The sequence below is a fragment of the Onychomys torridus genome, chromosome 1, assembly GCF_903995425.1.
Source record: "Onychomys torridus chromosome 1, mOncTor1.1, whole genome shotgun sequence".
Taxonomy (NCBI): Eukaryota; Metazoa; Chordata; class Mammalia; order Rodentia; family Cricetidae; genus Onychomys; species Onychomys torridus.
In genome coordinates, this window is record NC_050443.1 from 126,722,435 (window position 1) to 126,736,922 (window position 14,488).

The 14,488-nt window shown below is 53.8% G+C and overlaps 1 protein-coding gene across 4 annotated transcripts in view; it reads left to right on the top strand.

Moving 5' to 3' along the window:
- Positions 1 to 354: 354 nt before the first annotated feature.
- The window catches only part of Macrod1 (mono-ADP ribosylhydrolase 1), a 142,397-nt gene continuing 128,263 nt past the window's right edge, over positions 355 to 14,488 (top strand). For all 4 annotated transcript variants that reach the window (XM_036203608.1, XM_036203597.1, XM_036203588.1 and 1 more), the window contains exons 1-3: positions 355 to 789; positions 9,140 to 9,241; positions 9,906 to 10,022. In XM_036203608.1, coding sequence (XP_036059501.1) covers positions 498 to 789; positions 9,140 to 9,241; positions 9,906 to 10,022 — 511 coding nt within the window. In that variant the 5' untranslated portion in view covers positions 355 to 497. The remainder of the gene's footprint in view (positions 790 to 9,139; positions 9,242 to 9,905; positions 10,023 to 14,488) is intronic.

Sequence of the window (14,488 nt, forward strand, 5' to 3'; positions counted from 1 at the left end):
GCTCTTCTGCCCGGCTCCGGAGAAGTCGCCCAACCTGACAACTGCACCTATCACCTCCCCTTGGTGGACTGGAACCTGCGGCTGTTGTGGACCAGACGCGGAGCTGGGTAAAGTGTGGGGTCAGCGACACGAGCCCAGGTCTCTCTGCCCGCAAAACATGCGGTAGAGGCCAACTTGAGTACTGAGCCAGGGCAGCTCAGCGAAAAGACCCAGGCGCCGAGTCACCGAGCTTCAGGAGGTTGGCTGCAGCCACACCCGGGAGGACACAGACAGGCTGGGTGCGCAAGAGTGTATACAAGTGCTTGAGCGCAGTGGGTCGGACCGGGACTACAAGTTCCAGGGTGCCCAGCGGCGCGCCGCCCGCGGTCTCTAAGCAGGTCGCCACGGGCTGGCACGCGCCACTCTCGCCCCAGAGTAAATAAGGGACCGAGCCCGACTCTCCTGAGCACCGTAAATAGAGTCGGAGTGGGCGGAGAGCCGCCCGGCACCGCCTGCACATGTCGCTGCAGAGTCAAGTGTCCGGCCGCCTGGCACAGCTGCGCGCGGCGGGGCAGCTGCTGGTTGCCCCGCGCCCCTGGCCCGGCCGCTCGGCGGGTGGCCCGCGGGCCCGCAGCAGTGCGTGCGGTCTCCCGGTGGCGCTGGGTGCCCACAGCCACTGCGCGTGGCCCTCGGCGGGAGTTGGGGCGTGGGGGGCGGCGGGGCGTGGAGCCTGGGTGCGCACCTGGGCCCCCCTGGCCATGGCCGCGAAGGTGGACCTGAGCACCTCCACCGACTGGAAGGAGGCCAAATGTAAGTGTGAGCGCAGGGTACGGGCTTCCCCGGCCCACATGCCCCTGAGACACTTGGGGACTCCCCTCAGCCCACAGCCACGTCCACCTCCCGCACCAGGTTACCCCTTGACCAAGCGAGTGGGGAAAGCGGCTTTACCTTAGCTATGGTCCCCAGAAACCCCCTCCCGCCCAGACACCTTCCTCTATGCGCAGGAGGGAAACTGAGGCCCATTGCCGGAGCCCATGTCCCCAAGGTCAGGCTCAAGTGTGCGGAGGCAAAGTGTGGAATCTTGACCTCCGATACCTGGCCTTGTATGCTGCTAGACATTTGGGGCAAGTAGCAGAGATAGGCTGAGAGAGCAGCACAGGGCCTGTGGCTGCCAGGTAGGGTCAGAAAGCCCCAAGAGTGGCAGCTTGGGTGCTGGCCTCTGGGAATGTAGGAGGTGCCCGTTTTGTCCGCCTGCTGGCTTCTGGCCCCTTGCCAGCACGCTGCCCCCTTCTTGCGGGACTGGGCTCATGGAACCTGGAGAGCAGACTGACACCTGTGTGTCAGCCACCAATGTGGGCTGGTGAGAATCATTGATTCCTCCCAAGAATGAAAATATTTCTCCTTCTGGACAGGCATGCCGGGAAGGGGCCACGGGTCCTGGACGACCGAGTCTCTAGCTGGCACGCAAAGTCCAGAGTCCCAAATAGCTCTGAGCGGCAGCCCAGCTGCCCCTGCTCTTCAGCGCCAGTCCCTCCCCTATGGTTCTGGGCGGATCCCCTATCAAAAGAGCTGCGAAGGCTCCTGCCTCATTGGCTGGGCTGCTGGAGGGCGTGGCCATGGAGGCTGGGTGAAGCTGGGTTGAAGGTAACCTCAGACTGGGACGTTTTAGGAAAGAGAACCCCCTGTAGTTTGAGTTGCATGCTGCCCAGGATTCTAAAGCCCTTGACGGTCCTCTCTGGCAGCAGAGAAAACTTGCCACGCCTTTAAACTTGCCCGGGAGTTGGGGGCTGGCCCAGAAACCCCGCAGTGGGAGTCATTGTCCCACAGAATCTGGCCTTCCCAGGGAGAGCAGCAACCCAGAGCCGTGGCAGAGAGCTGGGACAGTATTACACCTAGTGTAGGGTCTGCCTCTGTTCCTAGATTCTAGTCCTCTTTCACTGGGTCTGTGTCAGCCGGGTGAGCTGGTCCTTGAGGCTCTGGAGAGTCTCTGGTCTCCCCTTGCCATTTCCAGTGAGTGTACTGGGATTTTTGATGCCAGTGTTACTTCGTCTGGCTTTTAGGTTTTTGCATGGGTTCTGGGGATCAAGTGCATTTGCCCACTGAGCCGTCTTCTTAGCTCTCATTCAATAAACTTTTACCTCATGCCCTTTGGGGGCCAGCACTGTAGGACTCAGCAGTGAGTGGAGAGACAACTGTCTGTCTAGTGGGGAAAACTATGGACACAGGTCTGTGTCCTGTGGGCACTATGAAGAAACTGTGGTGGCTGGGGCCGCCTGAGCTAGGGAGGTCAGAGATCGCCCATCAGGGATCTGAGGTAAAGAAGCTGACTGGGAAGGGCGTTCCAAGGTCAGGAGGTAGGGCTAGACTTAAAGGAGGTGGTCCCATTGTGACCAAATGCAGCCCTGAGGTATCAGTGACAGTGGTTGGCAGGTGATGAGATAAGGCCTCTCGTGTTTTAGTTACCTGATGTGTGGAAAAGGTTACTCTAAGCCTCCATGACCTGGGACAACAGGCTCTGGGCATGAAAATGTGGGGATGGCCTGGTCCAAAGACGTTTTATTTGTCTGTTTCTTGTTTGTTTGTTTGTTTGCTTGTTTTTTGAGACAGTGTCTCTCTATGTAGTTCTGGCTGTCCCAGAACTCACTATATAGAACAGGCTGGCCTCAAACTCACAGAAATCCACCAGCTTCAAAGGCTTTTTGTTGTTGTTGTTTAAAAAAAAAAAAGGCTAAGATTAGTGACACATGCCTGTGAGTTCAAGGCCAGCCTGGTCTACAGAGTGAGATTCAGGACAGGCACCAAAACAACAGAGAAATCCTGTCTCAAAAACCAACCAAACCAAACAAACAAACAAAAACCAAAACCCAATAAACAAAGTCTTCCTCTGTAGCCCAGGCTGGCCTGGATCTCACTCTATAGTCCACATGTACACATTATGACATTTTATGCTTCTTTACCTCTGTTTAGTATTCTAGATGTACCATAGCTTATATATGCCTTCTTTTATAGATGAGTATTTGGGTGTCTTGTGCATAAAGTTTCTCAGACCATCCTGATGCATGTCTTTAGTGGACATGTACTTTCAGGGATATAGCTAGATGAGGACTAGATAGCTAGATGCTTGCTTTCCTGAGGTGACCTTCTGTCAGAGACTGGCACACAGTGATTAAGCTTACACAAGACTGATGTACAGGCAGTTTAGGGTGAAAAAATATGGCCAGGTGGTGGTGAGGCAGGTGGATCTCAGTGAGTTCCAGGCCAGCCTGGGCTACAGAGAGAGTTCCAGAACAGCCCAGGATACACGGTGAAACCCAGTCTAAAAAAAAAATCACCAGCAGCAGCTATATATATAAAATAGCAGTGGGTATGAAACTCCTGAGCCCTTGGGCAGGGCCTCCTCACCCGATGGGAAAGCTAGGGCACAGTCTTGGGTTGCTTGGTGGTACCTGTTCTCATCCAGAGCAGCCCACGTTAGTTTATGCATGGCTGTGGCCACAATAACTTCATTTAAGGGAAGAAAGAAGAGAAGAGATTTATTTTGGCTCATGGTTGCAAAGGGTCTCTGTGCACAAGGGCCAGGAAGGCATAATGCACACCTCTGATCCTAGCACTCAGAAGTAGAGGCAGGAGGATTGCTGTGAGTTTGAGACTGGTGTAGGCTATATAGCAAGGATGGTGCTACCTGGCAAGACTGTCCCAAACAAAAGAAACATGCGACCATCATGGCAGGAGCGAGTGGCAGATGAGGAAGCAGAGGGTGGGTGAGTAAGGGCCAAGGCATAACCTGCAAAAACCAGCTAGCTCCTGGTTCCACCAGCCAGCGCCCGCCTCCCAAGAATAGCGCCATCAGCTAGGGACTGATGTGACAGGAGCCTGTGGGGGCATTCACATTCAAAGCATAGTCTCACTCAAACAGCAGGCTGCAAGGCAGACAGCAGGTGGGCAGGTGAGAGAAAGGAGAGCAAGCATTAGTGTTTAGGAAGGGCTCAGACCTCCAGAAGAATCTCCTTATGGGGTATTGTGCCATATCCATGGCCTGCTGTGGTCCAGCTAGAGAGGCCTTGCCCAAGGCTCGGCTCCTTCTTCACCTCCATGTTGGCTGCCTGCTTCTCTGGGTCCATTAACCTTCCACATCAGGACAGCCACCAAGCTGGATCCCTTCATCAGGAGACATGTAGGCTTTTCATTTTTATGTTGTTTTGGAGACAGCGTCTCCTGTAGCCTAGGCTGGCTTCTAACTCCCTGTACAGTGAAGGATGACTTTGAACTTCTGATCCTCCTGCCTGTACAGTATTCCAGATGCTGAGATTACAGGTGTGCACTACCAAACCTGAAGCCTGGTTCATATGATCCCGGGGGTTGAACCAAGTGCTAAGCTTTGTGGCCTTCGACCAGATCTGATTACACTGGTTAATTCACCAAATCTCCATGGTTCTTGGGTGCCACACTGCCCTCCCTCCAACTAGGGTCTGTTTAGAAGACTGGAAACAGGGCTGCAGAGTCCTGATTGCACTTTTAGAGGACCTGGGTTCACTTTCTAGCTCTTACATAGTGTGGCCCACCTCCAGTTCTAGGGGATCTGATGTCCTCTTCTGGCCTTAAGGGCACTAGACAGGTACATGATGCACGTACATACATGCAGGCAAACACTCATGCCATCCAATAAAATAAATAAATATAAAAAATTACTTAAAAAGAAGACTGGAAATTTCACAATAAAAGGCAGCTAGCTTGAGGGGACTTAGTTGGGACATCAGGAACATCTAGGGGCTCTGTCCTATCCTTGACTTCTTGTCCTATACTGGGGCAGAACTACGTACTGAAAAAAAGAAGGAACATTGGTGCCATCAGACTCCAGCAAGCCCCAGGGTTACTGTTGCCTGCTCTCTGAGCCTCTATTTCCTCATCTATGAAATGGGACCAATAGCTCCTACTGTTGTGCTGGGGTCACATTAGAGTGACAGCCTACAGAGCTGCCCCCTTCCACATCTCTTCCCAGCCTCCTATCCTCTCTGTGCCGGGCTCTTACAGACCAGCTTGCATTCTCTGTCCCTGGGTCATGGTGAGATTCCTATGCTTCAGCTGCAGATCCTGTTGGAGGGGCCAGGATTGATTGAGGACCTTAGGGAACATCATCTCAGTGACAGTGTCTCTGATGGGACTGCTGAGCCCCATATTGTCCAGGCACACCTGAGAATTAGGGGTGATGGCATCTCTTCCACGTTGGGGTGCAGCCTTCGTACACCCCAGTGTGTGTGGAGGCAGGTTGAGAGCTGCGGTGGGCTTCATACTCTGTTCTCCGCTGCTTGTGCTATGGGCTTGGATGAGTCTCTGCTCCCAGGGGCCGGTGAGCACAGGTGATTAATGCCACAGAAGCTGCATGCTGCTGTGTTCCAGTGCACAACCTCACAACCTTATCAGCTGTGCCCACCTGGTGTTCTGCAGACTCAGCCCCCCCCACAAGCCCCGCAGGCCCAGCCTGTCTCATCTCTGAACGACGTCTTGCAAAGTGTCATAAAGATACTTCTTAAAACACATCATTGAATTCCCGTTTGCCTGGTGCGCTTTATGGCTCTGGCGGAGCCTGCTTCCTCCTGCCCAGCTTTCGTGCCCACAAGCCTCTGGAAGCTCAGTGTGGGGTCAGGCTTCCCCATCAAAATTTACTGCGAACATCTTTTTATAACACCTGTCTCAGTGAGCCGTGAAATACTCTCGCCTCTTCAGAAATGATAGAGAATGAAAATGCATGTTTTACATCTTTTATAAAAAAATAAAACCCACTTGTGCTTTAAGTCTGCATCTGACTTGAAAGGAGGTGGGCAGTGACTGTGTGGGGTAGAGGAGGCCTGGGAGATGGTCCTGAAAGGTGGAGTTGAAGTGAGGAACAATGCGTGGGCCCTGGGGCAGAGAACTATCTTGGGCAGCTAGGTAGTTTCCAGCACCTTGGGAACATGCCATGGCCATGACCTTGTTTGGAGATGGAGACACAGTACTGGTGTGCTCTTGTTTACATCTCATACAGCCCAGGCTGGCCTTGAGTTCCTGATCCTCTTGCCTCTACCTGACAAATGCTGGGGTAACAGTTGTGTGCCACCATATCTGGCTCATGCTGGCCTTTTGAGGTTGTGTATTTGGGGACCAGCACCAACAGGGACAGACTGACAGATGTCCCTGAGATCGGTATAGTGGTGGTTAGTGGCAGAGACAGGTTGCAGTCTCTGGGAAACAGTGCTCTGTTTGGACTCCATTGGAGCAAGTAGGTCTTGAGAACTGTGGCCGTTCAAATGAGGCCATCAAAGTTATGAGGAGGGCCAGATCCACCCCTGGTTTATTTCACCTGAGTGTGACAAGAGCTAGGTTTTTCTGCCTCTCCTCTAAGGTTCTGGCATCTGTCAGATGTGTCTAGGTGTCCTTGGGCCATGGACTCATCCCATGTGGTTCCAGTGTTGGTTGCAGCCCAACCACCTCCACGGCTCCTGTAGCTGATCTGTAGTAATTGGCAAACAGTCGGTTGGTGCTACCACAGCTTTTTGGTGCCAGCTCCAGGTCTAGCTGGCTGGAAGCATCCACACTTGACTGTGCCAAGGTTCAGGATGTCTTTGGTCATGATTGCATGTAATAACTACTATGGGGAGCTATATAATGGCCAAAGCTCTACCTGCCCTGGTTTCCACCTGGAAAAGGCTTTGTCCTCTCAAATCCTGCCCTGTTGGGCTCCCCTCCTGAGCAATCTGTGATGTTACAAAAGGGCACACTACAGTCCTGCTTCCTTTTTCCAAAGCTGGAATTGGGATTGAACCTAGGACTCATGCATGCTAGCTAAGCACATTACCACTGAGGCAGTGTTGCTGCTGGTCTTGATTGCCCCCTTCTCATAGACCTTCAGCATCTGGGTGCCAGGGAGGATACATTGTCTCTGACCTAGAGAAGGAAACTGAGGCTCAGGCGAGCCTTGGAGCATAGTGGGAGCCAAAGGGAAATGAAAGCCTCATGTGGTTTCTCTCCACTCCTCTGTGCCCTGTCTTCTCTCTGCTCTGGCTGTTCCCGCTTCCCTCCACATCACCCCAAATGTTCCTTTGCCTCAGCACTTCTGCACAGGCAGACCCTCTGCCTGGGTGACCGATTGCTCAGCCAGCTGACCCTCAGCCTCCAGGTTTTAGCTCTTCACTGAGTCCTTCATGGAGCCTGGCACACACTGTGCACTGTGCTGGTGGTGAAGAGTACAGATCCTCACATGGATCCTGTTGGCCGAGGTCCAGGAAGGAGCACACAGACTCTCAAGATAATTCTTAGTGGAGGGGCTGGGGTGATGGCTCAGCAGTTAAGAGCACTGGCTGCTTGTCCAGAGGTCCTGAGTTCAGTTCCTAACAACCACATGGTGGCTCACAACCATCCGGAATGAGATCTGGTGCCCTCTTCTGGCGTGCAGGCATACATGCAGTCAGAACACTGTATCCATAATAAATAAATAAATAGATTTTTTTTTTTTTTTTTTTAAGATTCTTAGTGGAAAGTGGGAATGAAAGGAAAACTACTGTCCCAGGTACAGCAGGTACAGAGGCCCCGAGGCAGGAAATCACCTGTGTGTTTGAAGAATAGGTTGGCAAATTGCCAGGTCGGTGGGTGTGGGTGTGGTTAGGAGGACAGGTTTGGAAATGGGGGTATATGTCAGCTTGGAGTCAGGGTCAGCTGGGGTCAGGGAATGCCCTTAGGTTTGAGCTGAGTCTCACCTAGAGGAGGCGGGGGGGAGTAGTGAGGTTGGAACCCAGGGCTTTGTACAAGCACTCTACCAGCTGACCTGCATCCCCAAACTCGACTCTACCTGTCTTCTTCTTTATGTGACTTTTGCTGTGTGCTATCCCCTGTTGTTCGAATCTTAGATGGTCTTTTAATTAAAAACCCAGAGCCAGATATCAGGTGAAGGATCAGAGAAGCAGAACAGCCAGCCATTAGTTCTTATCCCTCTGAAATCCTCAACCTAAAGAGAGTGAGTTCCTGTTTCCTAACGCCTTATATTCCTTTCTCTGCCATATCACTTCCTGGGAGTAAAGGTGTATGTGCTTCCCAAGCAAAGACATAAGATCTCAAGTGCTAGGATTAAAGGTGTGTGCCACCACTGCCTGGCTCTCTTTTCTCTCCTAGACTGACTGGATCAATCTCATGTAGCCCAGTGTGGCCTTAAACTCACAGAGATCCAGAGGATCTCTGCCTCCCGAGTGATAGGATTAAAGGTGTGTGCCACCACCGCCTGATCTGTATATCTAATCTAGTGGCTAGCTCTGTTCTCTGCAACTCAGGCAAGTTTATTAGGGTATACAATGTATCACCACAATCCCCTCTCTGGTGATGGTGAGGGCCACTCTTTTCTGCCACCTGTGATTGAGGGAACCTGGCTGGGCTGAGCCTAAGTGTATAGATAGTCTCTCACCAGCAGGGGGAGCCTGTGAGCCACAAGCCTGGACTGAGCTGTAGCAGAACTGCCTCTGAGGTGGCGATTCAAGTTCACTACAGCAAGGGAGGGCTTGACTTGGGGCAGGGTGGACCAACTTGGCACACTCAGAGTCTGTGAGCAGGTGGGTGCCTGGGTCCTCCCTCACCATCTGAGTGACCTCAGGCTGCCTCCCAAGTGCCTGCTGCCTCTTGGGGACATTTGCCTGCAGGCTGCATAGAAGCCCCAGCCAGTGCTGGGCAGATGCTGACACAGGCTCCAGATCTGCCACAGTCTGTCTTTGAGGACACTTGTCTTGCCATCAGTGACACTGTGACTGGCAAGGGACAGAGCACCACCAGCCTGCCCGGCTTACTGCATGCGAGTTTGCAATTGTTCTGCAAGGGACATCTCACCCTGCTACAACTTCAGAAATGAGGGGCCCAGAGGTGTTTAGGCATCAGGAGGCGGCCAGGTTGAATTCTGAGCTGGGGTCTGCAGTGGCTGAACAAGTCCCTCACTCTCCCTGTGCCTCAGTTTCTCTGCCTGAGCCACCACAGCAGGGTAAGATGTTGTAGAGTCCTCGGTGTCTCCGTCCCTGAGGGCCATGGGAAACATGGCTGGTAGGATTGGTTGGACTTAGCAGGCGCCTTCAGGAGGAGGAGGCCTAGGTGCGGACCGCACTTTGCCCTGGCACACTGACTCTCCTTTCTGTCTGTCTTGCCCCTGCAGCTTTTCTGAAGGGCTTGAGTGACAAGCAGAGGGAAGAACACTACTTCTGCAGGGACTTCATGAAGCTGAAGAAGATCCCCACGTGGAAGGAGACAGCCAAAGGTAGGCCTTATTTTCTGGGCATGGCAGGCGCCCCTGCAGAATGCCTTGGGAGGACCTGCCAGAAGCATCCAGTAGTGCCAGTTGAGTGCTCCCACACCCAGGCTCTCTGCACGTGGCACCTGGTTTAATTACTGACATTGCCTGAGGCCAGTTTGGTTTTCAGGCTCCTGACAGCATTAGGAAGCCAGCTCCAGGCCACATAAGCCATCTACCTCGGGTGCTCAGTTGCCGGGAGCTGGTTTTTTGCCATGATGCACTTGCTTACAGGGGCATGCTGGGGAACTCCTTATCCCATCTCAACCTCTGCTGTGACACCTATAAAATGGAGCATGTGAAGTCAAGTGTGGTAAGGCATTCCTATAATCCCGGCACTTGGGAAGTAGAGGCAGGAGATGAGGAGTTGAAGGCCAGTCTTGGCTGTTTATCAAGTTGAAGCCAGCCTGTCTCAAAAATTAGGAAAAAGGGAGTATGTGATATCACTACACTTCCTGGAGCATTATTATAAAGGCCTTGTGTGCACACGGTAGGTGCTCATTCAGAGTAGGATGTCATCACCAGCATCAGTGGCCAATCACTACCCTTTAGGCACTTCGCCCATGGGCTCTGGCCAAGCCACTCTTCAGTGAAGGTCCCCTTTGTGACCCCTTAACCCTGCCTGTTCCAGGGGTGTGTGTGAAGGTGGAGGACCCCAAGTATAAGAAGGACAAGCAGCTGAATGAGAAAATCTCCCTGTTCCGTGGGGACATCACCAAGCTGGAAGTGGATGCCATTGTCAATGCTGGTGAGTGACTGGCCCGAGTCAGAGGCCTGGAGTGCCACTCTGGTACATTCAGCTTGGTTGGTGTGCCAAAAGTGGGTGGGCGCCACCTGGCTCCAGAGAGCCTCTCGGCCGCTGTGTGGATGGCTTGCTGGCGCCACAGGAGCCCAGCGTGGCGGCTACTTGGGCTTTTCTTCTCTTGAAGCCCTGACCTGCCTTGTGGGGGCACCCGGCTCTGCCAAGCTAGCTGCCTTGCAGCTCTGAGGCCCATTAGTAGTGGGGATGGGGGAGAGCATGGCTGGAAAGATGCCACAATGCCCTGCCCCTGAGGTGGAGGCCAAAGCCAACTTTCTTCATTCTGGGGTGGGGGTGAGGGCTGCGGCTGCTTCTCCACCCCACCAGCCCCACCTCACTGCACACCTGGCCAGGTGAGGGAGCTCCTGGAGGGGAGGGAGGGTACAGAGAGGTCCCCTCAGCTCCCTGGCAGCTCTCCAGCGCCTGGGCTGGGAGCTGCTCAGTTTCCTGCCTGTGTTCTCTTCTTGCTGGCTTGGCAGAGTGGAGGCAGCTGCTTCTCTGGGGGAGGGAAGAACGCTGTGGTGTGTGTCTGGCTGAGGTCAAGAGGCTCTGGGGAAGGGCTCTGGAGTCATCGGGAATGGGTGTCTGGGGTCAGCAAAGTCTAGCATGTGGGTAGGAACTTGCTGCAACAAGGTCGGGTAGCTTCCCTCCCTCATACAATCCTCAGGAACTACAGCTGGTATCAGAGGTGGCTTTTTCTATAGTCTGTGACTATCAGGGCAGAGCACCTAGCACAGAAAAACCCCATCATGCCAGCCCCCACCCCTGTGAAGCCCACAGTACTGCAGGTGCTTCCGGACCTCCTCTCACCTGGCTTGCAGAAGCTCTACCTGACCTGAGTCTTGACAAGGGATCCGGTCCCTCCAGGACTCTGGAGCAGGGGGCTGCTGATGCTGTCAATGCCTCTTTGTAACTCCTCAGTAACTGGGCTCCCAGCAGAGGTGACTGCTCAGTGTGCCCTGGACCTTTTTGCATTTGGGATCTGAGTGGCACTTCTGGCAGTGTCTGCAGAGGTAAAACACTGGACCCACCCCCCACCTGTCTCAGGCACACAGTGACAAGGTGGCACTCAGTGCCAGAGAGAGCTCTGGTCACCTTTGCCTTTCTGGCTGTTGCTTCTGTGTGTCTTGTGCACCTGACAGAGGGTAGGTGGCAGGGAGTTCGATGAATCTATCTGAGTGAAGCTAGCTTTATCTGGTTTGCACACCAGTCCCTCAGGAAGTCTCCTGGGCCTGCCTTGTACCTGGTCCTGCTGGTGTTACCAGCGGTGTGGGAGGCACCCAATGGTCCTTTCCTGTTGAGCTGTAGGATGCAGTGGAAGGGCAGGTGCCTTGCCTCATGAGTTCCCTGGCAGCCTGGCTGGTGAACACATTTGGGTTTAGGGACCAAGGTAGGTGTCACAGGATTCATGGAACAGGAGAGAGCTCTGGGTGCTGGGACACGGGGCATGGATTGGCCTGTCAGCTCTCACTGAGGAGCTCTCCAGCACTGGCTGAGCTGGCTGCCCTGGGCTGATGGCCTGTTGGTCATCCTTCCCCTAGGACATGGCATTTTTGCATCCGCCGGGCTTCTTTTTGTCTCTGTACAATGGGGATGATGGAAAATGATCCACCAGGTTGCTGGGGACGTGTAAGGTAGGAACGACACTCCTTCACCACCGCACAGGAGCCAAGGGCTCAGCGCCTGAACTATCGACACTTAGTGTCATGCTGAGTGCAGGCTCAACAGGGTCAAGGACTTGGTGTCTCCTGCAGATGAGCAGCGCCCCTTCCCCTGCTTGCCTCAGTGAACCCAGCGCTGCTTAGTATGCTTCCTTGAGATCTTTTTCTAGAAAGAGGCACAGTCAGAATTCAGAATCCTTCCAGAGCAGCAAAGCAGTGGCTGAGGCAGGTGTCGGGTGTGGGTTTCCCAGGCAGAGCCTGCAGCCCCGGTGTTTGATGTGGTATTGGCTCTGGTCAGGCAGCGGTCCTCGGTGGCCTTGCTTCCTTCCCACCACCCCAGAAGCGTCACCCACCAGGGGGCAGCAGAGATTGCGTTTCTGAGGAGCCCATAAATCAGCCTTTATTAGTGATATAAAAGTCGCAGGCAATGTGGGGCTTTTCAGGGCTGCATAAATCTGCGTCTGAGCCTCGTGAAACCCATATGTGCTTAATTCATATGTAAAGTTTCAAGCAGGAAGAGAATGCATGTCCATTAAATTCTATTTGACTTGATTATAATCATTAGCCATGAATAATTGCTTCTCATTGCCGACCGCAGAGCCACCACAATAGGCAAAAGAAGAGCAATTATCTCGGGGTGGGAATTTTTAAATTTTTATTTTTGAAGCCAGGGGTAGCATTGGCCTGTGGGCACTCGATGGCCTGTGGAGCACAGTGTGGACTGGGAGTGGCTGGGGTCTTGAAGTCTTACCAGGGCTTCTCTCTCTCTCTCTCTCTCTCTCTGTGTGTGTGTGTGTGTGTGTGTGTGTGTGTGTGTCCATCCTCATTTTGTTCTCACTTTGTCTCTGTTTCCAGATAGGGAGGAGTGTCCCCCTGGGCCTCATTCCAGCTACAAGAACCTAGACCATGGAGGAGAAGGCTGTATGGGGAGTTAGAGGGAACCTGTGAGGGTATGGGGAGGTTTGCGAAGTGGGAAGCTTAAGGGAGAGCACCTCTGCTAGGTTACAGGCATCTCTGTCCCTTGGTATATGACCCAGGGAATGCTTGCAGAGAGAGGGCTGGTCCAGTGCTCTCCCCGACACCCCCAACCCCCATCTTCCTACTGGCCACCTGGCACTTTGAAGCCCATGATTGAGTTTTAACCGTGTCTTAATGATATGTGTGATGTGACTGGCATGTGTGAGATGTGATGTGATGGTGTACATGTGTGTCTGTGATATGGATGTGTGCTATGTGGCAGGGGGTGGAAGGCCTGGGGCAGAGAAAAGGAGGAATGCCTGGCTGGTGAGTGGCAGGCCTTAAGGTCACAGGGGCAAGCAGACTCACTAAACTCTCCCTACAGCTGCCCCATGGGCTGACAGCCAAGGCCACATGCCAGGGCAGCACCCGGGAGAGCCTCAAGCTCCTGCCATCTGTGCCGGCCACGGCTCCTGCCCATGGGGGTATGCCACATCCATCTTAATTAAATTGACTGCCACACTGGCGAGATAAGCGAGGGAGCCCTCTCCTCCAGGCACTGGAGATGCTGGGGGCAACGTCTGTCTCGAACTGTCCTCTGATCCCCAGGGCTGTGTGGGGAGAGCTCAGGTCTGGCTTTCTCCACTTGGGGTGGGAGGTGTTGTGACTTTCACAGTGTTTGAGTCTTCTCTCTGCTTCAGGGGATGTGACCTTAATTCTGTGTCTTGAGTGTCTAGCTCAGCAGCCTGGTGTCTGTGGGCCCCTGGGCCTAAGATGGCCAACTCCCAGCCAGGAAGTCTGGACACAAAGACCCTCATTCTTGGCCAGCCGGGGGTCCAGTGGCCTGGTTTTGGCCTTGGAGTCATCTCAAGGCAGAGTATACATGAATATCACACTTTGTGTAGAGACACATCCATTTTTCTCTTCAGAGCAATCTCAGGCTGCGCATGTGTGTCAGGACACCACCGAGGCCTTTGGAGTGGAACCCGGGGGCTCCTGCCAGCACCTCCCATCCCTCAGGTCCTCATCTGAAAACTGCCATCGTCCTCAGCCACAGCCTGTGTGGAGTGAGGATGACACATGTTTAGGCCTGACACACCGAGGCCCTAGTAAATTAGTCCTGGGGAAGTCGGGAGCAAGAGCAGCTAAGTAGAATATAATGTGACAGGGCGGCGGGAGGGAGGTTTGAATAAAGTGTGCGTGACGCCGCAGGGACCAATTAATTCTGCAAGGAGGTGGCGGAGGCGAGGTGGGTCAGGGAGGCCTTTGAAGGGTCTGGGTTCTGGGGCCTGGCCTTAAAGAATGGTGGGAAGCCGTGTCTCACAGCGACAAGCTGGCCTCGCTGGAGACTTTTAAGCTGCTTATTTATTTAAAATAAGGCATGAGTGGCACTCTGCTTCCTTAAGTCCCGTGGCTTTGATTTGTGAGAGCCTACCCGCCGCCTCTTATCCCCCCCACCCCCACCCCACTGCCGCAGAAGCCCTTGTTCCATCCCTTCATGCTGCTCCGAAGCGTAGTGGAGCCAGGTGTGTGGAGGCCTTGACACTGAGCGTCTGGCCACGAGTGAACGGCCACCGAGTGCCCCTGCCCTGCGCTGGCTGTCCCCCAACCTGCCTGGGCTGGACTGGTGCGGGTGATTTAGAGACCGCCTTGATGGACTAGCAAGCAGGGGGCCGCAGGGACAGCGACTGCCTGGTGGGAAGTGATCTGACGCTAAACTGTCGCCGTAAATCGCTTTATCTGTCACTTCAGATTTAAATGTGTTTGCTGAGGCTTGCCGGCCGCCGACAGCAAAAA